This window comes from Pleurodeles waltl, chromosome 8 (assembly GCF_031143425.1).
Source record: "Pleurodeles waltl isolate 20211129_DDA chromosome 8, aPleWal1.hap1.20221129, whole genome shotgun sequence".
Lineage (NCBI taxonomy): Eukaryota > Metazoa > Chordata > Amphibia > Caudata > Salamandridae > Pleurodeles > Pleurodeles waltl.
This window is the reverse complement of record NC_090447.1, coordinates 1,501,387,710-1,501,415,212: the sequence shown is the minus strand read 5'-3', so window position 1 is coordinate 1,501,415,212 and position 27,503 is coordinate 1,501,387,710. Positions and strand designations below refer to the sequence as shown.

At 44.5% G+C, this 27,503-nt stretch overlaps 1 protein-coding gene across 2 annotated transcripts in view; it reads left to right on the top strand.

Moving 5' to 3' along the window:
* The window catches only part of CD247 (CD247 molecule), a 186,524-nt gene that overhangs the window by 110,626 nt on the left and 48,395 nt on the right, over nucleotides 1-27,503 (top strand). The window contains exons 5-6 of one of the 2 annotated variants that reach the window (XM_069202761.1): nucleotides 24,017-24,052; nucleotides 25,836-25,892. In XM_069202761.1, coding sequence (XP_069058862.1) covers nucleotides 24,017-24,052; nucleotides 25,836-25,892 — 93 coding nt within the window. Of the gene's footprint in view, nucleotides 1-24,013; nucleotides 24,053-25,835; nucleotides 25,893-27,503 lie in introns of both variants that reach the window. The other variant, XM_069202760.1, reaches the window with a different exon arrangement.

The window sequence follows — 27,503 nt, the reverse complement described above, 5'->3', positions numbered from 1 at the left end:
GAAATGACTCCTGTCTTAGCAAAGACAGGAGTCATGCCCCCTTGCCCAATGACCATGCCCAGGGGACTTATGTCCCCTGGGTATGGTCATTGGGCATAGTGGCATGTAGGGGGGCACAAATCAGGCCCCCCTATGCCACAAAAAAAATACAAAAAAAAAATACCTACCTGCACTTACCTTTCTTTCCCTGGGACGGGTCCCTCCATCCTTGGGTGTCCTCCTGGGGTGGGCAAGGGTGGCAGGGGGTGTCCCTGGGGGCATGGGAGGGCACCTCTGGGCTCCTTCTGAGCCCACAGGTCCCTTAACGCCTGCCCTGACCCAGGCGTTAAAAAACGGCGCCCATCAGGCTGGGTGCCGTTTTTTTAAGGCCTGCCCCCTCCTGTGCGTCAAAATGACGTCACAGTATAAATATGGGGCACAGGCCTTAAAGTCATTTTTTAGAAGGGAACGCCTACCTTGCATATAATTAACGCAAGGCTGGTTCACCCTTCTAAAAAATGGCGCACATGGTGGAACTTTGACGCCCGCTGCGTCGGACGTCAAAGTATAAATATGGGGCAGTGTTTGCGCCGAATGTGCGTCAAAACTTTTGACGCACATTCGGCGCAAACAGAGTATAAATATGCCCCTGACTGTCAGCACACAAAAGCCTTTATAACATACTTGCAATATTGAGACTTAACCATTGCAGAAGTCCATAAACCAGATAGTCCATAAAAGCAAAACATCCAAAGAGATTAAATGGATGGAACCCATTTCTACCAGTATATATCTGTGACTTCCAAGAAAATGTGACAGGGACATGAGTGCCACTAGCTTGTTAGGGTCCTGTTTACAGAAATCTCTAGCTGTCTGTTGCAGACAGCAGTGAAATCAATCCTTTAAGATATACTTAGAGTGGCCTTCGGGTATGTCCTTTACTCATGGCTGGATGTTTTTCTTGTCTGTGGGATTTCCCTACTCCCAGTTCAATGGCTTTCCTCCCTGCCATGTAGTTGTTGTGCCGAAGGAGCATTGCAGTCTCCCTGTATTTTGATTGGACGAGATTTGTTCTTCACCCGTGGGCATAAGTAATTATTTTTTAAGGAGTGTAGGTGTATGTCATTTCACTTTTGAACACTGGATGAAGTGCATGGCCTCCTTATTGCTTTGCCTCCCATTTTGTCCCCTCATTTTTTTAGGTCTAGTCTTCCGACAGTGCATGCGCTGCCAATGCGAGGGTTATTGTTTACAAACAAAAAGGCTTGGAGCCCACTCATTGCTTATCTTTCATTGGCTTCATCATCACTCTTCTTTGGTGCCTCCTAATTGGCCAGCGCTTGCCGGGCATCACTTCCCGTTTCTTCTGTTGAGCATGGACCAAGCACAGATTGATTTATGTTGATTACTGTCCAAGCACTGCTTGTGCTGTGATTCAGGTACTATTTCTTCATCTCCACGTTGCTCCCCCCACCATTGTTGTTGCTTACCAGTATACCCATCCCCTTCTCCCGTCCTTGCTTGTTCCCAATTCCAGCACGGCTCTGAGCTTTAATCCGCACCAGTTGCCGCCACTCAATAACAACAGCTCCCCATCCACAGTCACAGTGGTTTTCCAGACAATCTTTAAAGCCCTCACACGTAAAACAAAAACTCACATTGACACTGTAACAACCACCCCATGCACACAGCATGCAACAATCAGGTCTGCTATCTTGAAGCTATAACTTCCCATATCATTGTGGACAATTGAATAAAGAATGCTGTACATCACAAAAAAACTGAAAATATCATTCATTGCGGTTCACCATTAAGCCTACCGCATTATGTATTTGGATCTCTGTGCACAAGTTGAGACTTGGGAAAAGATTCACAAAATTGATATTTCTGAAACAGTTCCATAGACATCTGTGCCTGTCTGCTTCGCTGCCACATCAATGGTGTGACGAGCACTATAAATGTAATTACAGCCCCATACTGCTACCAGATTGGGATTAACCAACCCTACCGGTCTGTAGAGGTCAAGGAGCTGTATCTGTTGTTGACCATTCGGACGCTAACATAGAAGAAGGAGTTGAATTGTGTGGCCACGTGGTAGCCATCTTGAGGTGATGCTGCTACATATTATAGAAATGATGGCACCAGGGGAAAAATAATCATTTTCAGTTGTATAAATAATCCAAACTAGAGTTTCGTTTTTTAAAAACATTTGTACATTCAGTGCGTTAGAAAAGGTATGATTTTTGATTTGGGTTTTGTAAAGTAAATCAATGTTTACTTGACAATGTATTCAATTATTTGGGAGAGTAGACTGTTATTTGTCTCGCTGAATGTTTAACACCCTTGACTTTTCCTATAATTTATTAATCTCGCTCTTGCCCCATACTTTATGTTACTCGCCATTAGTTGAACACCACGTCGCGGTCATTTCTTTGCTTCTCACTGGTCAGGGCTTCCTGCTGCTTCAACTTTCTCTTCTTCCATGGAGCATGTACAAGTAGTTTCCTGTCTGCAGCCAGTGTCCTTCCACTGACCACTGCTTGTAGAGGTACTTTTTTTTTTTACCTAGAACTGAATGTATGTGTTTGCAGACCCTCTCTCCCATTCTTGTTGTTTGCCCTGTCCCCCACGCCCTCCCGCTTCATGGTTGCCTAGAATTTGCTGGGTTGTCCACCTCTGGTCACTTATGAAGCAATGATGCTCTTCTCCTTTTGGTTCTCTTTTTACAATCTTTTTTTCTCCCATGAATAACCTCTTTAATGATCTATATGCTTCACGGCTCCCAATACAATCTCTATAGACACATCGCTACTCGCACCACTAAGCTGTGTGTCGCTTATCCTCTAATTAGCTCTCTATGGTGATGACCTCTCTCTTCATCCAGCCAGCACTCTATGGTTATGACCTCTCTCCATCTAGCCAGCTCTCTATGGTGATGACCTCTCTCTCCATCTAGCCAGCTCTCTATGGTGATGACCTCTCTCCATCTAGCCAGCTCTCTATGGGGATAACCTCTCTCCATCTAGCCAGCTCTCTATGGTGATGACCTCTCTCTCCATCTAGCCAGCTCTCTATGGTGATGACCTCTCTCTCCATCTAGCCAGCTCTCTATGGTGATGACCTTTCTTCATCTAGCCAGCTCACTTTGGTGATGACCTCTCTCTCCATCTGCCAAGCTCTCTATGGTCTTGCCTCCTCTAATCCTTGTCCGAATTTCCCAGTTGCCTAGGCAGCTGGGTCCAGGATGGTGCTGGCTGGGTCTATTTTGTGTTTGCTGATGTTTTACTGGGCCCACTGGTCTGAGCTCTCTCAGAGTTCGGGAAATGGATTGTTACTGTGAACAGCGTAAGCATGGGAGTAGAATGGAAGGATAACGTGGCAGGAGAGAAGAGTGGTTAAGATGATTTAATACCTACACATGCTATTTACCTGTTCTAGTATACAGGGAGTGCAGAATTATTAGGCAAGTTGTATTTTTGAGGATTAATATTATTATTGAACAACAACCATGTTCTCAATTAACCCAAAAAACTCATTAATATCAAAGCTGAATATTTTTGGAAGTAGTTTTTAGTTTGTTTTTAGTTTTAGCTATGTTAGGGGGATATCTGTGTGTGCAGGTGACTATTACTGTGCATAATTATTAGGCAACTTAACAAAAAAAATATATATACCCATTTCAATTATTTATTATTACCAGTGAAACCAATATAACATCTCAACATTCACAAATATACATTTCTGACATTCAAAAACAAAACAAAAACAAATCAGTGACCAATATAGCCACCTTTCTTTGCAAGGACACTCAAAAGCCTGCCATCCATGGATTCTGTCAGTGTTTTGATCTGTTCACCATCAACATTGCGTGCAGCAGCAACCACAGCCTCCCAGACACTGTTCAGAGAGGTGTACTGTTTTCCCTCTGATAGAGCGGTCCGTACTAATAATTTTACCTGTTTTGGACGCTCTTTAGGCCGATGAATCTTTTGACTTAGTGGGAACTCTCTGTACTCTTAATCGATCAATCTCATCAAAATCAATAATCAATAACGAACATAAGCAACACCTTGAACAACATAACACTTAACAATTAATCCAGAATACATTTCGGCGAACCCTGACCTTTCAGTCAGGAAGAACCACACCAGTGTATTGCAAAGTTAGTGAATTTATTTCCCTATATTAACAAAGCTAGCACAATATAAATGTTTCTCAACACCAAATGATAAACATATATGAACATTAATAGCTGTCCATAACGTCGAAACAAGTGTAACCTATGTAGCATTTGAATCACAAGGCATTCGATAATGGCAATGCAAAGCACTAATACGATAATCTGTAATGGGCTAATTGCGTACATTTAGTCAGCATAACAAGATCTCAAATTGCATCGTGCAACACATGGAATCCTCGTCTAACCTCAAATTAGCATCAGCATGTGGGACTTCATGCAAAAACAATTTAGCAACATTAATTTAGAAAAACTCCTAACTAGGGGTCTTACCAAAAATCAGCAGTTGGTTACCTAAAAGAAACACAATGCAATTTTACAATTTCCTTTCATATTTACCAATTACGATCAGCATACAAGGAAGTCTTCGTCTCACAGGTACCGTTCTTCGGTCATCATGGGTACCGTTTCGATCGGCATAGGACTGGGCAAAGGGGCAGGGGTGAACGGGGCAATTGCCTCACGGCGGCAAGGTAAAACTATTACTTCATGCAAAGGGATCAAATCAAAGTTACAGTCTCTAGGGCAAGAATCATTTAAAGTCTCTTTCTCTCGATTAGAGAAAGAATCAAAGTCTCTCAAAATGGCGTCGCAGCAAAGTGGGCCATAATAGCTACGAAGTCAAAATGGCGTAGTGTCCGGGTAATGGCCGTAATGATCTGATTTCTTCTCGTGCACCTGGGTTTTATAGACAACAGTTCAAGTCCAGTAGGGTCTCCATTGGAGGGTTCATAGGTTAGCTTCAAATTGACCAATCAAAAACGACAGTTCTCAAGCTTTTACTTAAGCATACATTATCCTTGGAGATGGGTACGCAAATCGCAACATTGTTTCCCAATTAGCTTACTCTCAGAGCCTCCATTGTCCGCACCTGCAAGTCGACCTTGAATTAAAGAGAAAATATGCCAGGCTGGCACTAACTTTAAGATAAGCATGTGAACAGCTTGTGGAAAAGTACAGCTTCAAGCAAGAATACACGTTTAATAGCACAGTGGAAAAATACGGGCATCTAAACCGTGAGACCAGGCAACTAGGCCAAAGCCTCCGCTAAAGTAATGCTAAGCTAAAGCATTTCAAACAAGCAAATCGTAGCACACGTTTATGATTATGTCGGATTAGTGCAATTCTAATACACCACGTTATATAAAGCACGCGTATAAATGATGGCAAACTACTCTGAGGGCACATTTTGTCCCCGTACAATCTTAATTAATTCGGTTAATGTCACACATGATTATTTCAGCACTACGTTTAAGCGTTAATAAATCAAAACCTTCATTTTCTGCTTCATCAATCCCTCCTCTGATGACTACTTGTCATCACACAAATCATCCCCACAAATTTTATTCCATTAAAATTCTGTCAGTTCCCTTTTCCTTTTTATTCCCCTAGTTTGTGCTTTGTATTCTTCTGCCATTCTTTTCATAATTTTCTCTTCTTTTCTTCTTTTAATTCTTTCCATAATCATTATTATTCCCCTTTTTATTCCCCAAATTCCAAATACACAAATTATTACTATTAATATTCCTTCTATTATTTTCAATAATATTCCATTCCAAATTCCCCCAATCCAATGTCCCATTGAAGCTATTCCCTTTCCAACCTTCTCCCACACTCCTGGTTCTTTCAGTTCTTTCAAATCTGCACTTTCTTTTGTTAGATTAGCAAGCATAGTTTTAATCTTCACACTATTATCCGGTATATAGGTGCAACAGTGACGTGCACCAATCATTTTGCAAACGCCTCCATCCTTTGCTAAAAGAATGTCTAAAGCAAGCCTATTTTGAAGAGTCATAGCTCTTTCCGCTGCAAGCTCAGCATCTATCAGGATTATAGCACCTGAAAACTTTGTCAACATGTTATCCACTATAGTAGACAACTTTCGTATCTTGATGGAATTCAGCACAACTCCCAATGAAGGAATCATGGCTCCAAATATATCACCTACCACAGCAGCTGCAGTCTCTCTTTTCTGGATACGATGGGATCCAGATGTCTTTTCAATCATCGATACGTCATCCAGCTGATAAACCTTTGGAAACACTATACCCAAATAACATCTCCCCCACCATCCCTTTGGGAGACGATAATAGGCATTATGCCCACAAATGTAATATACACCTGGAATGACAGGGTCAAGTCCGTTCATCATGAATGTCCATTTGGCCTTAAAAATAAACGTATGTTTGCATTCACTCGCTCCTACAAAAATATTGTCATAATAAGATTCCCCTCGATATATACAAAACTTCCCTACATGCCAAGCATCTAAAGCTATTTTCCCTTGTGTCTTTATAGCAGCAAAATCATAATTATCTACTGAAGTCCTCTTATGTAACTCCTTTTCTAATTTCGCTTTCATTTGAGCCCTTCTATCATCTGTGCGATCCAAAAAGCTTATTTCTACAGCAGAGACTGAGCAAGTAAGGTTTTCCCTATGAGCATGAGCCGTTTCAAAAGGTTGCATTGGCTCGAAAAATTCCCCCATAATTTTATAATCCCAATATTTTGCGATCTCGCTTAGCTGCGCTATTATAGGAACATAAGCAAAGGTAACATCATAATTCGAGTAAAAATACTGTATGTTAGTTTGACCATAAAATCTAGACATTACTATACTACATGTAATCCCGTATGTAAGAGGCATGTGGTGATAAGTCACCCCTTCCTTTACTGATGTCGGTATCTGGGTACACACATAACAATCCTTCGCATCCATAGTTTCAACATACTCTGTTAATAAGCGATAGAAAACGTTATACGAAAGCTCTTTCTTATCGTGCAAGAGCCTCTCATCCATTGCTAGTCTTTTCAATGGTGTTAGTTCAGTGACAGTAACAGGAGCAATAGTAGAAGGCTCTATTTTCTCACTTTCACCCTTTCCCTGCATTCCAAACACAATTCCCATTATTATTATTACGCATGTAATTACCAAGCCTATACACACATATTTACAATATTTCTTTCTATTGTTTTGCGTCATGATCTGTATAGAATCAGAGAGCTAGAAGCACTTATAAATGAAACTATTCAGCAATTCAGTTACAAAGCTGAACAAGCACAATGTTCACACCGTCTTCTTCAAAAGGCCAGTCACTTTTCGGTTAGCAGCATTTGTCTCAATTCGGCAATGACTCAGTCTTTATCAGTTTAGCAAATGTCTCATCCGGTTTAACAATGTCTCAGCTGGTTGTTTCTTTCACGTTATATTGTAGCAAGCAATATCATTTACCCTTTCAATCGACAGAGTCTATGAAACTTTTCTTTTCTATTGGTATCTCTTCTTCTTCTTCGTTCTCGATGCTTAGAGATACAAACTCGTCTGTCCAATCATCATTGACTGCATATGCCCATTCAGGACCGGAATACCTCCTATTTGGTATCCTTTTTCTTTTCAATTTTGCTTCTCTTTTCGACTCTGCTTCACTGGCACTTTCCTCTTTTGCCAAGTCTTTTTCTTCACTTGACGATTGTTCCACGACAGTCACTTCCTTTCTCTTCTCTTTTACTTTCGGCCTTCCTCCTTCGTTCAAACTTTCTTTGCCCTTTTCTTTTACTGGTGAGATACTTAGGCCCTCATTCTGACCTTGGCGGGCGTCGGAGGCCGCCCGCCAAAGTCTCGCCGTCAGGTTACCGTTCCGCGGTCGAAAGACCGCGGCGGTAATTCTGACTTTCCCGCTGGGCTGGCGGGCGGTCGCCTTCAGGCCGCCCGCCAGCCCAGCGGGAAAGAGGCTTCCACGATGAAGCCGGCTCGGAATCGAGCCGGCAGAGTGGAAGCTGTGCGACGGGTGCAGTTGCACCCGTCGCGTATTTCACTGTCTTCACAGCAGACAGTGAAATACATTTAGGGGCCCTCTTACGGGGGCCCCTGCAATGCCCATGCCAGTGGCATGGGCACTGCAGGGGCCACCAGGGGCCCCGCGACCCCCCCTACCGCCATCCGGATCCCGGCAGTCGGACCGCCGGGATCTGGATGGCGGTAGGGGGGGTCGGAATCCCCTCGGCGGCGCAGCAAGCTGCGCCGCCTTGGAGGATTCAATGGGGCGGCGGTACACTGGCGGGAGCCCGCCAGTGTTGCCGGTCCGACCGCGGCTTTACCGCCGCGGTCGGAATCCCCATTGGAGCACCGCCGGCCTGTCGGCGGTGCTCCCGCGGTCCTCCGCCCTGGCGGTCTCTGACCGCCAGGGTCAGAATGACCGCCTTAGTCTTCTCTTTGCACCATGTCCATTTGATGGACCTGCGATCTTTTCTGTGGAAGTTTGAACCTTTTCGTTCTGTTCTGCCTTATCCCCTTCTTCTGGGGAATCGATCACGTTCTCCTTTTCTTTTTCTGTATCGTCTGTTTCTGGGAGAGCCCTCCTCTGATCAGGCCCTCCTGCCTTTTCACCTTTTTCGAGCCCTTCGTCACCGTTACTTTCTTCAGGCTCTTTATCACTTTCAGCTGCTTCAGGTTCTTTGTCACCTTCAGCTGCTTCAGGCTTTTTGCTATCCTCAGCTGCTTCAGGTTCCTTGTCACCTGCAGCTTCTTCGTCGCTGTCTGAACTTTCTCCTGGGTCTTCCCCAAGTGAGTCGGACTCTTCACCTTCCAACAATATCTCTTTCTCTCCTGCTTCTGCCTGTTCGCTTTCAGTTCGCTTTTGTTCTGTCTCAGCACTCGGCACTGCTTTATCAGGCACTGGTAGTTTCAGCGCTTCAACTTCCTCATCTGTGGGACACAACACCTTCTTTGTGTGACTGGCGTGAATCCAGTTGGGAACCCCCGCACACTTCACAGCGGTAGTTGTCGTCAGGATCACTTGAAAAGGGCCTTTCCAACGGGGTTCCAGACACGATTTTCTCACGTGCTTCTTTACCACGACCCAGTCACCTGCTTTCAGTGCGTGTCCTGGACCTTGGATCGGTGGCAAGGTGGTCGCTTCCACCTGGTGAGAGAAAGAGCGAACCACGTCAGCCAGTCCTTTGCAGTAGTCTAACACCATATCATCTGTAATATTCAAAAGCATGTTTGCGGGAACTGCAGGAAGTCTCATAGCCCTGCCCATGAGAATTTCGTGCGGAGACAATCCAGTTTTTCTATCAGGAGTGTTTCTCATTGACATTAGCACTAAGGGCAATGCGTCAGGCCATTTCAAATTTGTCGATGCACATATTTTTGCCATTCTCGATTTCAGCGTACCATTCATCTGCTCCACCAGTCCTGATGCTTCAGGGCGATAGCTACAGTGCAGCTTTTGCTCAATGTTCAGCGCTTCGCAAAGTAACTTTATCACCTCGTTATTGAAGTGACTTCCCCTATCTGATTCTAAAGAGATCGGGAATCCGAAACGTGGTATCAACTCCCTCAACAATAGCTTGGCAACTGTAAGGCTGTCGTTTCTACGTGTGGGGTATGCCTCAATCCAGTGACTAAAAATGCACACAATCACCAACACATATTTCAGACCCCCATGCACAGGCATCTCAATGAAGTCCATCTGCATACGGCTAAAAGGACCGCTTGCCCTACCAATGTGACTCGCGCTCACAACGGTTCCCTTTCCTGGGTTCATCTGCTGGCAAGTGACACATCGATGGCAAACTGCTTCTGCAGCTTGACGAAATCTGGGGTTAAACCAATCAGTTTTGAACAATCTTATCATGGCATCTCTCCCTAGGTGAGCTTGCCCATGATAGAACCGCGCAAGCTGTGATAAGAGACTATTTGGCAAAACATATTTTCCCTCATGTGAGACCCATAACTCGTCTTGTCTCTTTATGCATTGCGATTTAATCCAGGAATCTCTTTCATCCTCCCTGACATTATTCTGTAATGGTTTTAGCTCTTCTATTGTATCTACAACCTTCAAGGCAAATGCTTCAGCTGGTTCGAGTTCTGGCTCACTTATTGTATTCCAATCATCCCTCAGTAATATACAGTTCAAGGCACAAAATCTTGCGACTTGATCCGCATATGCATTTCCCAGAGACACATAGTCCTGTCCTTTCGTATGAGCACTGCACTTTACCACTGCAACTTCAGCTGGCACTTGAATGGCATGTAACAATTCCCTTATTCTCTCCCCGTTCTTCACTGGGGATCCTGAAGAAGTCAGGAACCCTCTCTGTGACCATAGTTGTCCAAAGTCATGCACAATCCCAAACCCGTATTGACTATCAGTGTAAATGGTGACTTTCATCAAAGCAGACAGTTGACATGCTCTTGTGAGGGCTACAAGTTCTGCTACTTGTGCAGAATAGACTCCTTGAAGCCATCCCGCTTCCAAGACCCCTGTTACAGTACATACAGCATATCCTGCTTTCAAAATCTCCATCCCATCTCTTAGACATGAACCATCAACAAAAAGAATTTGGTCATTTTCATCAAGCTTGGTATCCTTGATGTCCGGTCGGGGTTTTGTGCAAAATTCAGTCACCTGAAGGCAGTCATGCTCGACGTCTTCAGCGTTCTCAATTTCAGCATTTTCTCCAGGAAGCAAGGTAGCTGGATTCAACGTAGTGCACCTTTTCAGCTGCACATTCGGTGAGCCCAGAATGATCGTTTCATACCTTGTGAGTCTTGCTCCAGTCATGTGTTGTGTTCGGGAGCGGGTCAAAAGTATCTCAACTGAGTGAGGGACCATGACTGTTACTGGGTGTCCCATCACTATTCCTTCACTCTGAGTGAGGCTGATACCAACTGCTGCTACGGCGCGCAAACACCCTGGGAGTGCTGCTGCAACCGGATCCAAAGTAGCTGAAAAATACGCTACTGGTCTGTTCACGCCACCATGGGCTTGGGTCAAGACAGACAAAGAGCATGCATCACGTTCATGGCAAAACAATGTGAAAGGCTTTGTGTAATCAGGCATACCTAAAGCTGGAGCCCTGCACATGCATTCCTTTAGTTCAACAAAAGCATCCATCTCGTCTCCTCTCAGCTCAATTTCATCCAAGGCATCCTTTTGGGTCAATTTCAGTAGGGGCTTCGCTAGGGACGAAAAGTTGGGAATCCACTGGCGACAATATCCCACCATTCCCAAAAACTTCCTCACCTCCTTCCTTGTCTTTGGTGGACTTATTTGGAGTATACTTGTAACTCTTTCCTTCATTATTCTCCGTGACCCTTTCTCTATTTGGTGACCCAAGTATTTCACTTTCTGCTGACAAAACTGTCATTTGGAAGGGGACACTTTATGTCCATTCCTTCCCAAATGATTCAACAGAGCAATGGTATCGGCTGTGCAGCCACTTTCTGTCTTTGATGCAATCAGTAAGTCGTCAATGTACTGTACTAGGGTTGACTCGAATGGTAATTCTAATGCTTCCAGGTCTTTCTTTAGAATCTGATTGAATATTGACGGTGACTCAGAAAACCCCTGAGGAATTCGACACCAACTGTACACCCTGTCTAAGAATTTGAAACAAAAGAGGAATTGGCTGTCCTCATGAAGAGGTACAGAAAAGAATGCCTGTGACAAATCGATGACTGAAAACCATTCAGCATCGCAAGGAACTTGAAACATTATCACGGCTGGATTCGGTACTACTGGGCAGCACTTTATTATGATGTCATTTATTTTCCTCAAATCCTGCACGAGTCGGACTTTCCCACTTGGCTTTATTAGTCCCATTATCGGTGAATTACACGGACTGCTTAACACTTCTTTCAGTACTCCCTGCTTTACAAATTCATCAATGAGTTGAGCAACTTTCATGAGGGTATCTTGTGGCATGTGGTATTGTGGGGTCTGGGGAAAGATTGCATTGGGCTTTACCATCACTTTCACTGGTTCCACTCCTTTCATCAATCCCACCTCTCTCCCTGTCATGTCCCACACTTCCTTTCCGACTGTCTCCCGTAGTCCGGCTGGGATATCTTCTTCAGTTATCATCGGGAAGAGACAAATCAGAGGATACTCTTCGTCGACTGTTTCTATCTCATCCCCCTCTACACTGTCCTCGTCTTCCCCATCATTGCTCGTCTCTATTGTTATTCCTTCGTTTGAACACATTATCGAACAACCCAATTTACACAATAGGTCTCTTCCTAACAGTGCTATCGGGCTTGAGTCACACACCACAAACTGATGTACCCCTTGATAGTTACCGATGCTTACTGGAACCGGATCTGTGATTGGGTTCGTCAGGTGTCTGTTTGCTACTCCCACCACTTGAACTGTCCTCCCTGAGAGTGGCAAATTTGGTTCTTCACTGCTCTTAACAGTTGAACGTGTGGCTCCCGTGTCAACCAAGAATGAAACACGATGACCCATTACTCTTCCCTCTACGTACGGACCCCTTTGATCGACTTCCAAGGATGCCGCAAGCACACAGTCTCCTTCTTCTCCTGAACTTTCACTCTCCCATACGTTGTTTATTCCACTCTCACTGTGTAATGGGAACTGTTGTACGGTGCCATTTGTACCCATTACCTGACCCGTTACCTGTGGAGGAACCATCACTTGCTGCTGACTCATTGGTGCCAATGGTATTTGCATTTGCTGATTAGGTACCATAGGTAACTGCTGTTGCATCGGCTGCATTTGCGTCATCTGCATACGAGGCATCTGCATCTGCTGCGGCTGCATAGGTTGTAATCCCTGCAATTGATTTACAGTCTGAAAATTTGGGTTTGGACCTCTCAATTTCGGTCCCCTCATTGTCTGAAATGCATTGACATCATTGTTTTGCTGACCAACACCTACACCTGTACCTGCACCTACACCTGCACCTTCCTGCACCACCATCGGGCACTCGCGTTTCCAATGACCGACGATTCCGCACGCGTGACACGGCATCATCTTCTTCATTGCCTGCACACCCGTCACAACAGTGTTCAAATCCGGACCATTATTCACAAAACCTCCTCTGCCTCTGCCTCTGGCCTGTGGCTGAAACGCCATGTTTCCCTGCAACTGCAACTGCGGTTGTGGTACCTGCTGCGGGAACCCTTGCATCCCTTGCAAACCCTGCAAACCTTGCAGACCTGTTTGAGCTGCCTTAAGCTGCATCATCATCACCTTCTCTTTCAGCCTTTTCTGTTTCACTTCAATGTCGTCGCTACAATATTTCGCATAGGTCAAGACTTCGTCAATCGGTTTAGACTGCCAACAAATCAAGTGCGACTTTATCATTTGACTTATCTCTGGCCTCAGCCCTTCCACAAATCTGAAGACAAAATGGAGCATGTCCTTCGCCTCTATGGTTTCCGTGCCACTGTAATTCTTGAACGCCTTCAACAACCTCTCATAGTAACTATGAATCGATTCTTTAGTTTCTTGGGCAGTTCGGTCAATCTTCTGCCAATCCACGTTTTTCGCAGGTACCTTCGTTTTCAAATGCTCAATCACCTTGTAGTACAAGCTCATCACCAAAGGCGATGGTGCACCTGTCTCCCTGTTCCTCTCTGGTTCACTTGTCGGCCAACCTACGGCTCTTTTGCAATCCTCCCACAAATCTGCCGGAACCACAATCTCAAAGAGAGTATTCAGGTCTTCCCAGAGACATTTTGCAAGCTTCACAAACCTATCAGTCTGCTGATACCATTCAATCGGCTTCTCTCTTAGTTTGGGAAAATCGTCCGTGAAGGACTGAATGTCGCTTCTGTGCCATGGTACATGTACTAATTTTCCCCCTGCTGTCTCCCTCATTGGTAACATTGTTACTGTATCACTACTCTGCGGTCTTTTCTCATTGTGCTCTGTAGCACTGTCCCTCCTCTTATCCTTCCTCTTTACCCACCTGCTTTCCCACTTGTCTAAGCACCTCCACACTTGTGCACTCTGCAGCAATTCTCTAAGGTGTGCCTTCATGCCTGCTGATCTCATGTGTTCAAAATCTGTGGTCCCAAAATCCAACCTATAGCTCCTGCTCAAATGTTTTGTCTTGCCTATGTCAATCCCATTTCTGTCCGCTACTTCCTGCAGACTTTTATGTACCTTGTTCACTTCCTTCGTGATCTTTGGACATAGATACCTCAGCTCTTCTTCCGTGTAGGACTCTAATCTATTCACCCCCATATTCCCTTCCACAAATTCTTGTGCTTCCATGTTCAGCCTCATCCTATTCAAGTAATCTTCTCCTTTCCCACTGTCTGAACTTTGTGTGGAATTTAGACTGTTGAACCACTGGGTTAGCTGTTGCGCATTTACTCCCATCAGTGTAGCATTCACATCGACTGCCATCGATGGTTGCGGCAACTTTTCAGTGTTCGATGTGAGAGGTATTATCAGTGGGGGGCTCGACCTCACCAGTGTTGACTGAGCACATATGGGACTAAACTCCATCAAGGATCCAGACCCATTGGGCTGAGTCGCTATCGGAGTTATCCCCGGAGTGTTTTCTATGCACCTTCTTTCTGTCCCATTCTGCAGCATTGATCCCTGACTGCTCAGACCCGAATTAGGCTGACTATACAGAGGTACCGCTGGACCTACAGTAATGGGTAAGGATATCGCGTCTGGGTTCTGTCCATTCCCCATGTTCTGTGGCATGTTCATTCCCACACCATGGGTCATCACTGCCGGCATGCCCATCTGGCTCCCCGTCATTTGAACATGTGCATTTCCTCCCTGCATCTGCTTTTGAGGCATCAAAAACTGAGTTGATTCAGCTTGTGCCATTGTTGGGCTGTAACCATTCTGTACTCCCCTTACTGTTGGATCTAGAATCATTCCTGCACTGCTATCACTGTTGTAGTACCCTGGCATATGTGACTGATAACTTTCTGCTGGTTTCAACACAGGCACATCTGGATATATTCTCCTAACTTGCTCTGAAATATGGCCAAACTGGTGGCAAGTGGCATCGTGGCAGCTGCACGCTTGACTTTTCTCAGTTCATGGGCAGTTATTTTGCGCCTTGGTTTTTCCACACGCTTCTTGCGACCCTGTTGACTATTTTGAATGAAACGCTTGATTGTTCGATGATCACGCTTCAGAAGCTTCGCAATTTTAAGAGTGCTGCATCCCTCTGCAAGATATCTCACTATTTTTGACTTTTCAGAGCCTGTCAAGTCCTTCTTTTGACCCATTTTGCCAAAGGAAAGGAAGTTGCCTAATAATTATGCACACCTGATATAGGGTGTTGATGTCATTAGACCACACCCCTTCTCATTACAGAGATGCACATCACCTAATATGCTTAATTGGTAGTAGGCTTTCGAGCCTATAAAGCTTGGAGTAAGACAACATGCATAAAGAGGATGATGTGGTCAAAATACTCATTTGCCTAATAATTCTGCACTCCCTATAGTCTACCACTTGCAAATGTCTGTATTCAATAAGCTTTGTTTCCTTTACATGTTGCCATACAGTATGGTGACGGGTTACACCAGTAGGGAGGGTTATCAGATAACTGTACCCAAACACAACGTTTTCAAATGTGATTTCATTTTACAATTCATGTATTGTCTTCTGCTACATTTGCCTAAATTAAACCGAATCAAAACTACATTTCTGGAAAAGGAACATGGAGGGAGTTTTCTTCTTTACTTTAAGCCATGTTGCACAGCAGCTCATGCGTTGATCAAACCAATAGATCTCTTGTAGGTGAAAACTATTGGCTTTCTCAATGTTGTATTTTTTTGTCTTACTCTGGTAAAGGGATCTCTCATGCTAGTGCTGCATCTTTGCTTGGGGTCAGGGCTCGGAAACATGAGCTCCCTTAGGGTCGGTTATGTAGTTCTGTTCTACAAATTAAAAGTATGTGCACTGCATTCCACAACGCCAAGAAACAGCCAACGTAAATTAAAGTAAATTCTGAGTTTTCATGTGTGTTTACTGCTTTTCTGAGTTCTAAACCTTGTACTTATTTTTACAGATTATTTTAAACACCTTTTAACTGAACATTTGTCCTGTTAACCTTATATTTTTGCTAATTGTGCACCTTTTTCATTCTTTTTGTAAATGGTCATTTTAAATATTTTAGTGCAGCCAAATATTGTGGATGTGTCGTTTTCTGGTGTCTCTGTTGTGTTTTTTTCAATGAAGAGTAGTTCACTCTGTGTTGCTTCTTCCCCTCCCTCCCACCCACCCCTTCCCTGTATTGTTGCCACTCCATTCGCTCACCCCTCTCTGTCATCATTGCCAGCACTCCTAGCACCTTCCCCCAGTTCTTGTGTAGGTAAGACTATTGGCTTTGGCAATGCTTGTTTTTGCTCCAGGATTGGGAACCTCACTTGATGGTTCCCTACTTGGTTTCTGCGTGCAGGGCGGGACTAGGAAAACAAACGCAGTCCTTGCAAAAATGCTCAAACCAGCTCTGCTCCCAATGTCTTCTTGCGCGAAATCTCTCTTTCCATCCATCCATTCTCTCTCTCCTTCTCTCCATCACTGGTTGCTTTCTCTCTATCTTCCCGCTCCCTCCCTTCCTCTCTCACGAAGTCTTCCCATATCTGCTACAATAACCTCATGTGGTAGAAGAAAGAGACAGAGGCACCAGAACCAGCTTTGGGTTTTAAAACCTGCCTCCAAGTACAACCCACTTGGAAAATGCCCAGTGGAACAGAAGGCCTATCCGGCCCTGCATGGCGTGCCGCTCATATCTTGTTCTCAGGGCAGCTGGACGTTTTTTTCCTTGCTTCTTCCTTCTCTCTTTTTCTGTTCGGTCTTATTTTTGTGTTTTTCTCGGGTTAGCACGGTAAGACTCCAGAAGTAATTAATGCCTTAATTAGCACTTTCTAGCTAGGGTAGCGACACAAAGGATGTGTGGCAGCTGTTCTTGCTGAAGCTGTGGTAACACAATTAGGAAACGGAAAAGAAACGCAACCATGAACGTCATTTGAAAACATTTGTTACAGGGCCTGCTTTAGAGCTGGTGGCGCCTGGTGCGACAATCTGTTGAGGTAACCAAACCCCCCCCCCCCCCCCCCCCCTGCACTGTGAGCTTTTCCTCGGTTTCCCTCACCACCACCAGGCAAAAGTGCCCTCATCTCTCCATAGCCCCTCTCTCACATACATTTCATTTGTTTTAAAGGACTGGTAAAGACTGGCTTTACTAATCCACTCAGCTATCCACATAAAATACAGATCTGGTCTTTGCAGCAGGCACATTAACCCTCTGTGCTACTTTATAGTGAGCCAAAACTTCCTCTGATCTCTCTCTCTAGCAGCAACAATAATCACAAGATATTGTGACATTTTTACTGGTGCCTGAAAGCTGGACGCGCAAGGGACTCTGTAGATAGTGCTTTTGAATCGTAAATTATTGCTAAACACAGCGCCCCCTCCCTTCCAGGTCAGCGCCCAGTGCGGCCGCACCGGTCGCACCGCCCTAAGGCCGCCCCTGATGTATTATGGCCCCGGGGTTCTAAGTTTTCTTTTACTGTAGACAGTTTCCATATTGTTTTAATATCGCTCCTCAGATCACTTTGTGGATACTCTGTTGACACTAAATCAGAGAAACGAAAAAATACAATTATATGATCATGTGGCTGGTAATAATTACACCTGTAAATCTATGTTAGTCGGAACCCTTCGCGTCCTTCAGGGGGAGCCGGCAGAACCAATAAGGGGCGAGAGAGGAGAGGCCAGAAGTTAATAAACGTCTGATTATAATAGGCCACAGGTGCCAAATAGAAACTTTTTTTTGCTTTTATATTCATTTTAGCAACTTTGCCTTCCAGTGTGGTAGAACACTGGACTACAGCAGGCGGCTGACAACATGACAGGAACCACAGCTTATGTACACAACACTTAGCTAAATCTGCCGACGAGTGCGAACAAAGAAGGAAACCTAAACTACAAATACAAAATGAAAAGGGCAAAGAGCCGGAAAAAAAATAAAGCAAGATCGGACAAGGACTTAGATAATGCAAAAAGTTGAAAACTGAACTACCTGTTTTGGGTTATCGCATCACGTGGAACAATGACATCGCATTTAATACGGGCTCTGTTGAATTATCTAGGAAAGTAACATACATTTTAATTTAGCTTTCGTTTCCATCTTCATTCACACCCCTTTTATAGCCAAAACCTCCAAATTACTCATTCGCTTTTAGGTGAGGTGAGACCAATTAGCTTTTCCAATGTTTGTTTTTCAAGTTTTCGAAACTGCCTTATCAGTGTGATTTCCACCGAATACCAGTTATCCTTTAAATTATACTTTTCTGAATACTTTATGCAGTTCAGCTGAAGAAACAACAGGCGGGTCTTTCTGAGGGGGGGCGTACTATGCTACAAACACAAAGTTGTGCATTAGTGAGAAAGAGGTTAATAACAAGACTATACCTAAGCTCCCCAGATATGGAAAAAGTTGATCCTGCCACCCCCACCCCGACTCAACCACTAAACCCATAACCCCCGACTCCCGGAAGTAAAACTGCCATTTACACACACACAAGACAGGAAGTGGCTTTTTTACAAACTGAAACTGAACGGGTGCAGGACTTTATAGCCAATTAAAGTTCAGCAGGCCCCTCTCTGCTCCTGCCAAACCTCCGCCCTCCCTTTATTCTTTATTTATATCCAAACACACCCTAATTCGATGGCCGTAATGCTGCCAACAAACATATGGCTCTAGGAGAGGGCATGTCCTTGGGCAAGCATCAGAGGGACTGGTGAAGGGGCCCTAATTTGTTGGAGCAGCTCATTGCAAGATGTCATGTACTTAGGTGAAGTGATACCTCCCTTGAAATTTGCCCTGGTGGTAGCATGCGACAAGCATTGAAAAACACAATAGTTATGTGGTGTTAGAATTAAAGCCGCCATGGATGCTGCAGGGATCTAGGAAGCTGACTTTGGCAGAGTCACAGCTTTATGACATACTCAGTACCTGCACAACCACAGTACACAGTGTCAGTAAGGGAGATGTATAGACACACCCCAGGCTCAACGTAAACACTCCAGTGAGACCCCCCCACGTGTGCAGCACCTCAGCACAGCCAGTAACAATTAGAAGACAGGTATCCTGGCTCTGCACACCGAACCCACGGTCTGCACAGATCCTTAGCACAGTCAGTAAAGAGGACACAATCATCCCAACTCTACATATTGACTGCTATGAAACCCCTGATCTATTTACCTCTTCAGCACAGCCAGTAAGGATGACGTAGGTCTGCATACTGGCTGCTATGAAACCCGCAGCCGCTATACATTCTCATCACAGAGCCAGTAAGGATGATAAACACCCCAGCCCTGGAAATTGAGTGCTATGCAACACCATCCAGCCTATGTACTTCCTCAGCATAGTCGGTAAGGATGATACAGGCATTCTAGTTTTGCATGGACTCAGAAGGATGTTATGAGCATCCATCCCTACATATTAACTGCTTTGGAACCTCTATCCTGCATACAGCCTAAGCACAGAGTCACGGATGATTGAGGAATCGCCAGTTAGGCTTATTGACTGCTATGAAATTCAGTCTATGGCGACCCTCAGCAGAAGGTCATTGATGATGACTCTGCATATTGACTCCTATGAAGCTTGCAATCTATACACATCTGTAGCAAAGTCAGTAAGAATGAGATACAGAGAATAACCGGTTCTTTTCATTGACTGCTATGAAAGTCATGCTACATACTGTGCTTACGTAAGTCACAAGAAGACAAGCGCTTATTGGCTGCACCAAAATCCTGTCTGAACCCTCAACAAAGACTCTGTAAATATGAGAGAGAGATATCCCAGCTCCGACTTTTGATTGCTATGAAACCCAGAGTCTCCAAACACCTAGCAGCAGAGAGTGAGACAGTGAAGAAAACGACAGATGAACTCAGTTTCCTCTGCCTGCTTCCACACTCCACATGCTCAGAAGAATCTTCAAATGGCTCCCCATAAGCACAAGAAAAACTGCCATGCATGTCCTAATTAGCAGCCGCCTGTACTATGGCAACACACTGTATGCAGGAACCACCATCAAACTCATGAGAAAGCTCCAAACGATACATAACTCAGTGGCCATACTGATCTTCAACCTGCCCAAACAGACCCACACTACCCATCACCTGAGGAACCTCCACTGGCTCTCTGTCCAGAAAAGATACCAGTTCAAACTACTGACACACGCTTACAAAGCCCTCCATGACCAAAGACCAGCATACATGAACCATCGCCTGAACCTGCACTAGTCACCAGGAACCTCAGCTCCACTTCCCTGGCCCTTGCACAGGCACCACGCATCTGCCGGAGTCTCAACGAAGGCCGTTCCTTCTCCCACACCCACCTCCGAACATCACCCTCACTGATGGACATTAGGAAAAGACTCAAGACCTGGCTGTTCGACGAAGCCCAGTGTTGGACTTGGCCCTTTTTACAGGGTCATCCCCAAACTTTTTACCTTCCACCTTCTTGTTTTCTGACCTCTTTTTGTTGGCTCTGGGATTCTTTGCTCTTTATCACTGCTGATCAGTGATAAACTGCATGTGCTCCCCCTTCTCAACGTGGTATGATTGGCTGACACCTGATTGGTACATTTAACTTACCTGTAAGTCCCTTGTACAGTGGCATCCCTATATCCAGGGCCTGTAAATTAAATGCTACTAGTGGGCCTGCAGCGCAGCTTGCACCACCCACAGAAGCAGCCTTTCAAACCTATCTCAAGCCTGGCACTGCAGGGCCTGTGTGTTCAGTTTACTGTCACAGTGGCCTGGCATCTAAATTTACTTGCTAGGCCTTGAACTCCTCTTTTACTACATATAGGTCACCCCCTAAGGAGGATCCTAGGTAGCCCTATGAGCAAGGTGCTGTGTAGGTAAAGGTAGGGCATGTGCCTTATTGTGTGGCATGTCCTGGTAGTGGTAAACAGCCTATTTGGTTTGTCACTCCTGTGCCTCTCATAGGATTCTATTAGGAATGCCCTTGCATATGTCTAAGTAGTCTTATCTGATCTTTGAGGCACAGCGAGTCCACGTTTGGTATGTTTGGAATGGTAGTGAGAAATGCTGCTCACAGGTGGAAATTGATTTTTTATTACCATTGTAGAAACAGCACTGTTAGAAAGTGGGCATTTCTCTGTGCTTATGACTCTTGTGCTTTGCAGCTCACTCCAATCCACTTCTGGTGTATAGTGACATCTGGGCTTTGTGCTTACTTTCCAGACAGTCATTACACAAGGAGGGTGGAGGTGTAACAGGATTACATCTGCATTCTGAATGGTCTTCCTGGCTGGGAGAGGCAGGGCACACTTACATTTGTATGGGCTGTGCGCAGCCCTATCACGAAGGGCTCGTTTACCCCCCACTGATATCTGGAGACAGGGCCGGGGCTGAAGCGGGCTGTTGTGCAATTCTAAAGGTCCTTTGAAGTGCCCCCTGAGATCAAAGACAAAATTAGTATAAGTATAGGGGTTGTTTCCCATGCCCCTTTGTGCGGCCTGCTTGCCTGTGCCCTGCGGCATTGTGCCCCCTCAGATCTCCAGGGGCTGGGTGGCCTGCTCCCTTCCCCCCTGTTTTCTAATTGTTAGCGTGAGGTGCGCGCTCTATTGTTTGCTGGAGCGCTAAAGGAGAACGTTGTTCCCTTCCTCTTGACCTGCTGCACATTAAGTGCTTGGGAGCGCTTTCTCTTCTCTTTGTCCTGAATGAAAGCGCGTGGTGAGCGATGTGAGCCCCTCCCCGCTGGTGAGGAGAGGTCAGGAGGAAGAAGGAGAGCGGCAGCAGCTGTTGGCTGGCGTTTCTGTAGCGTGGACAAAGCTCGCCTCCGTGAGTGCTCTCGGGGCACAAGCAGGCACCTGCCTTGCGGCCCAGAAGATGATACCGAAGGCCCATTACAGAAAAGGAGGGGAGCTATGGCCATGCTGCCTGCATGGGCAGCCCGACTAGCAGAGAAGTAGAGAAGCGAGAAGCAACTGCGCTGCTGGCCCAGAAGGTGAGGACTGCTTGTGGCTCATTGGAGGAGCCCCTAACGGCAGGGGAAGACCAAGCGAGGTCTCCCCACGGGAGTCTGCCCTTATGGGCATTTGTCACGTAAGGTGCTTGAGCAGGGGGGCTCATTCCGTCTCTGCCATTGGGGCTGAGTGTCAATGGCTGCACCGCACGGACGCAGGCAGCCGTCCTGGATCTTCCTGCTAGCGGGGAACCCATTGTGGTTTCCCTGCCAACGTGGGAAGTGTGTGTGGGTTCCCCCCCACCCACTATCCGTACAGCTTGTGGGCCCCTCCTACCTTCAAGTGGCATTCAAAGAACAGCTCAAAGGATGGGAAGAGGATTCTCGACGGAGGTCCCGTTGCTGCTAAGCCCCTTTTTTAGTACCGCATTACCCAGAAGAGACGCACAGGAGTGCAGCGTTCTAGATCGACTGAGGCAACCATCTGTGAGTTAGGTGACCCAAGGATTTAGGGTGAAAATACCTCAGGTGGTGGACGGAGATCCACTGGCTAACTCACAAAAAGGAGCACAGGTGAGCGATGGTCGACCTGTAATGAGCATTTGTTGTGATTAGCATGAAACCTGCAGTTTATCCCTCTGTTCCTTTTCACCCTCAGAATTTCCACAGCACTTTCTTCCAGATCTGACTGAGTTAGATGTCATGCGGCCAGGTTGGGGTAGTGTGAATATTTGCAGGATCTGCCTGTATACATTGTGTATATGTAGGGTGGCTAATGGTTTACCTGACCCATGCAATACAAGGATGTTTCATTGTATGTCCATGTCTAATGATGATGAACTGCTTGCTTAGCAGAGTATTACGGATTTATGTCATTTTTGGTTTAATGATGTTTTATGCAATACAGTTTATTTTTATAGAACATGTTGTGCAGTTTTCCTTGTGGTGTATTTATTGTGTTATTGGGTTGTGTGTGTTGTGCAAACGCTTTACACATTGCCTCTGGGATAAGCCTGATTGCTCGTGCCAAGCTACCAAGGGGGTGAGCCGGGGTTATCTTGGGTGTGTAGCTCCCTTGCCCTGACTAGAGTGGTGGGTTCTGCCTGGCTTAGGTGCCTGCCCTAGCCAACCAGGAACTCAATTTCTAACACCCAGCAACTAAGCGCCTGGATACCCTCACGGGTGATAAGCTGCACTATACGAGTACGTACTGATTGATTGATTTGATTGATTGATTGATTGAAAAAGAGGCAGATACCTCAGTGACTGCAGTGATGCCCTCAGTCTTTACACATCCTTAGCACAGTTAGAGAAGTCAGAAAGTCACCAGCTCTACTTGGTGACTACAATGAGACCAAGAGTCTGTACAGGAAAGGTTAGGAGCAGAAAGTTATGGTAAGTGCCTAGAAGTATGAGCAGGGGCAAGAACACTGGAAGATGGCATGCACAGCTGTTTCAGGTTGCTTTGCTGTGCCGATTCTATGTAATTTCCACAGGTGATGCCACACATCTTGAGAGGACACCTTGTGAGATTTATAATCTAGGGTTGTGGGTGGGGGATTTTGGGGATAAAGCTACATAGTAGGCAATAGTCATTCAGATGAAGTTTAGGGGCAAGTCAATGAGCAGAAGAAGATCAAGTAAGAGTGTGAGGACAGAGTACATGGCAGACAGTTAGGTTAACAGGGAAGTTACTCAGGGTTGAACTTTCAAATGCAAATTTAGGAGACACCAGGATTTAAGTGGTAGACCTCCGCTTGAGGATGGTGGTCAGGGTTCTGGAGTATGGGGCTGGTGTGGAGAGGCAGGGAAGAGAATTAGATTCCAGGCTCCAATGCTAGAAACTAGTCTGGGAGTGGGTGTGATAAGTGCACAGACCAAGGGTAGCTGAGAGAAAGGAGTTTGTACGAATGTCTCCTGGCTGGAGGGTTCAAGTACCAGGATATTATGATTGTGGGAGTGAAAAAAATCACTGTGGCTAGTACCTCAAAGAAGGTGGCCACAGGTTGGGAACGATCACGGAAGTGGACATTCATATTGTTTTTCTCTTCTTGTTCACAGCAGCCGAGACGCAAGAACCCACAGGACACAGTGTATTCGGTAAGTGGATATGAAGCATATTACAAACTCAAGGCCATGTCGATAACATCCTGTTTATAATTGGCAGTAGTGGGGCACCAGCTCCAGCAGGATGGTAGTACATCTATTAATTGGAATGTGCAGAAGGTCCTATTGACACATTCATAACTAAGGTTGGCTTTACAAGTAGGTATAAAAGTTAGATGTACTGTGCAGAAGACAACAGTGACTCATGAGGTAGAGAAGGATATACCTAAAGGTACATAAGTAACATTGACCTGTGGTACCATTAACACTCTGGTTCAGAAGGTAGCTTTGCTGGAGAAGTGAACAAGGAGGCATTGACAGACATATGCAGATGGTAGCACTGGTGCACAGATACAGAAGGTACCACTGACATATGCAAATACTTTACGCATGGATATAGAAGGCAATGCTTATGCACAGGTACAGAAAGTAATAATTAACTTAAGATGCAGAAATTACCATCCATGCACAAGTAAAGTGCGGTAATAATGATGAACAGATAGAGAGGATGACAGTGGAACACCTTGGGTTGATTCCAGTAAAAAACAGGAACTAGTGGTCCCCTTTACTATTGTTGCGACTACGATAATCGTAACCACTCAAAGCATTCCTAAGAGTCCGATTGGCAAATGTTTGTCCATGTAATCTTCTTGTGCTGGCGTTTTGAACCCCTTTTTATGCTGCATGGAGTTACACTTCTTACTGCCCCTGTCTCTTTTGCTGACCACATATTTGTGCCCTGGCATGTCTTGCCTGGAGTGGGGTTATAGGACTCCATCAGAATTACTCTTCACCATCCGCCTGCTTATCCTGAACAGTGTTAAATGTGAAGTGAGAAGGCAGGAATATACCTGACAAGAAGGGGGTTCTAAACTTAAAACTAAATGTGTTTGTAGAGATTAAATGTATTACATTTCTGGAAATACAATAAATCTCAATATCTTCAATACTATTTGAGTGTAATTTGATTTGAATAAAATACAATACATTATATAATGAGTATGCTATGTTTATTGGCACCCAATAATATTAAAGTTTTATAAATACATACAAATTCAATTGAATACATAGATTGTAAATACTTTATACATTATAAAGAATGTTATATTTCAACTCCATGATATAGCACATATTTAAATAATGTAGTTAGTCTGTACTAATAAATTATTTAACTAATACAGATATTACCCACTGGTTTAATAATTCATTGTTATGAATGCAGAATACTTTTTGATGTACTTCTAACACATGTGTCTGTTGATTCAATAAATGTGTGCACTGATTTTTTGGCATTTAAATTAAATTCATTAGAAACCTGGGAGTAAGAACACTCTGCATGGATGAGGGTCACCTCTGGAATACAATCCCAGAACACGCAACACTACACTGCTAGCTTAACCAGTTTCAAGAACTTGCTTAAAGGGAAAAGAGCAATGTGAAGGAAAAGGGACAGTTTTTTTCTGCCTGGTTCTGCTTTGCTAACAATCACCAACAAAAGGCATCCTCAAATGTTTCACTGTATGTCAGTTTGGGTTTTGAGACATATTGTGACATCATTCACCAATGGTCCCTTTAAGACTCTTTTATTTGGGCTAGAATGACTCCAAACTGCAATGCTTTTCTGTTAGAAGACGTTTCATATTACATTGGATGTTATCAGAGTAGCTGTGAATTTCAAAACAGGGTGCCATGGTACCCATCTCTGCCCAGGTTCCATGGCTGCTGCTAATAACTGCTAGTAAAACTAACATTAAATTCTCACTTGTTTGCTTGTTAGGCCCTGCAGAAGGACAAGATGGGAGGAGCATACAGTGAAATAGGAATCAAAGGCGAGGTAACGCATTTCTCCATGACATAATATGTCTGAACATTAAATTAAATACTATGTCGGATTGTAAAATATTGAAATTGACATAATCCAGATTGCTATTTTTCTAGAGAACATCCATATAGAAATGCATATCCTTGTGCCTGTTGCTCTTTTGACTTTTTTCAATCCAATCTTGACGCGAGCCCTTGCATAAAATTTGCCTTTAACTGAAATTTAAACTAAATTACTTTATTCTGGTGTCTTAAAAAGTGTACAATTGGTGAATAGGTATTAAAAGCATCTATTCTGAATGTCGATTTTCTAAGATTTTAAGGTTCGCTCCTGGGACCTTAGCGATCAATGTTCTAGATTTTTAAGATTCAAGGTTAAAGCACTCTTTCAGTTGCAATAGTCTTTCCTCTGGACCGTGAAGTTCACTACAGTGCAATCATCACGACTTTCAATGCTTCTTTCCAGGCTTTGAAGGTCAGTCCTCAGGAACAAGAACTGCAACTCTCATGACACAGGAGTTCAGTCCTTTGGATTCTGCAGTATAGTCTTCCAGGCACTGGCGTGTAATCCTCAGGATCTTGAACTGCAGTCTTCAGCACTTGGAGTGCAGTATTTAGATTCCTGATGTGCAGTCCACGAGGTCTTGGAATGGAGTTTTTTAGGATCTTAAATTGTAGTACTTCAGGTCTTTGAGGTGCAGGAATTGAGGCCTTGAACATTTGGCCTTCGGGATATTGATTTGCGATCCTTCCAGATCTTAAAGCGTAGCTCTCAGAGCTTTAAAGTGCAGTTCTAAGGCCCTTGAAATACGCTTTGCACAACCGTGAAGTGCAGTTTTTAGGATCTTCAAGTGCCGTATTTTGAAATATTGAAGTCCAGTATTCTGGCCACTGACCATGTTTTTTTAATCTGTTTATTATTTGTCTTTCCTGGTGAGTTAACATACTTATCAGCATTAAAATGGATGCATAGTTCAACAGTCCGTGGTTGACAAAGTCCATCACATAATCAAACAATTTGTTGAATCTAATAGCATTGTCCACAAATGCTGTGCATATTCTCAGTTATGAGAGAAGGTGTGCAAATATATTATTTGTGCAATTAATGTAATCATAAACAAACAACCAGATGCAACTTCTTACAATTCCTTAGCATTTATAAATTCTTTCCCAATATCTGGGCGAGGCACCACTGTATCTTACCAAGGGAGGGGCGGGCGAGACAAAATCCTTGTGTGCACACAGTTCCCAGTATGGGCCCACGTTTTTCTCTTTGAGCAGTAGCATTATGATTTGAAAGGATTTGGTCCCATAAATGGGCTAATGGTTTGCAATGTATGTGTCTTTTATTTTCATCGTGCAACACTAGGTGTTCAAATTTGGCCCATCCACTGACATCATGGCGCCATGTACCAATTGGGGGAGGGAATACATCCCTTCAAGTGCATTGTTATGCACCTTTTGGCAAAAACCAGCAGCAGATCTGGTAGTTTGCTTCTTTAGTTTTCCGCCTCTAATATAAGCTGAGGAGGCATGTCTCCGGTACATACAATCCTTCCCTACCTCATAGAGTATCAGTTACTCCTTTCCAAAACACCTACAACTCTGCTACTTTGGATCCCAA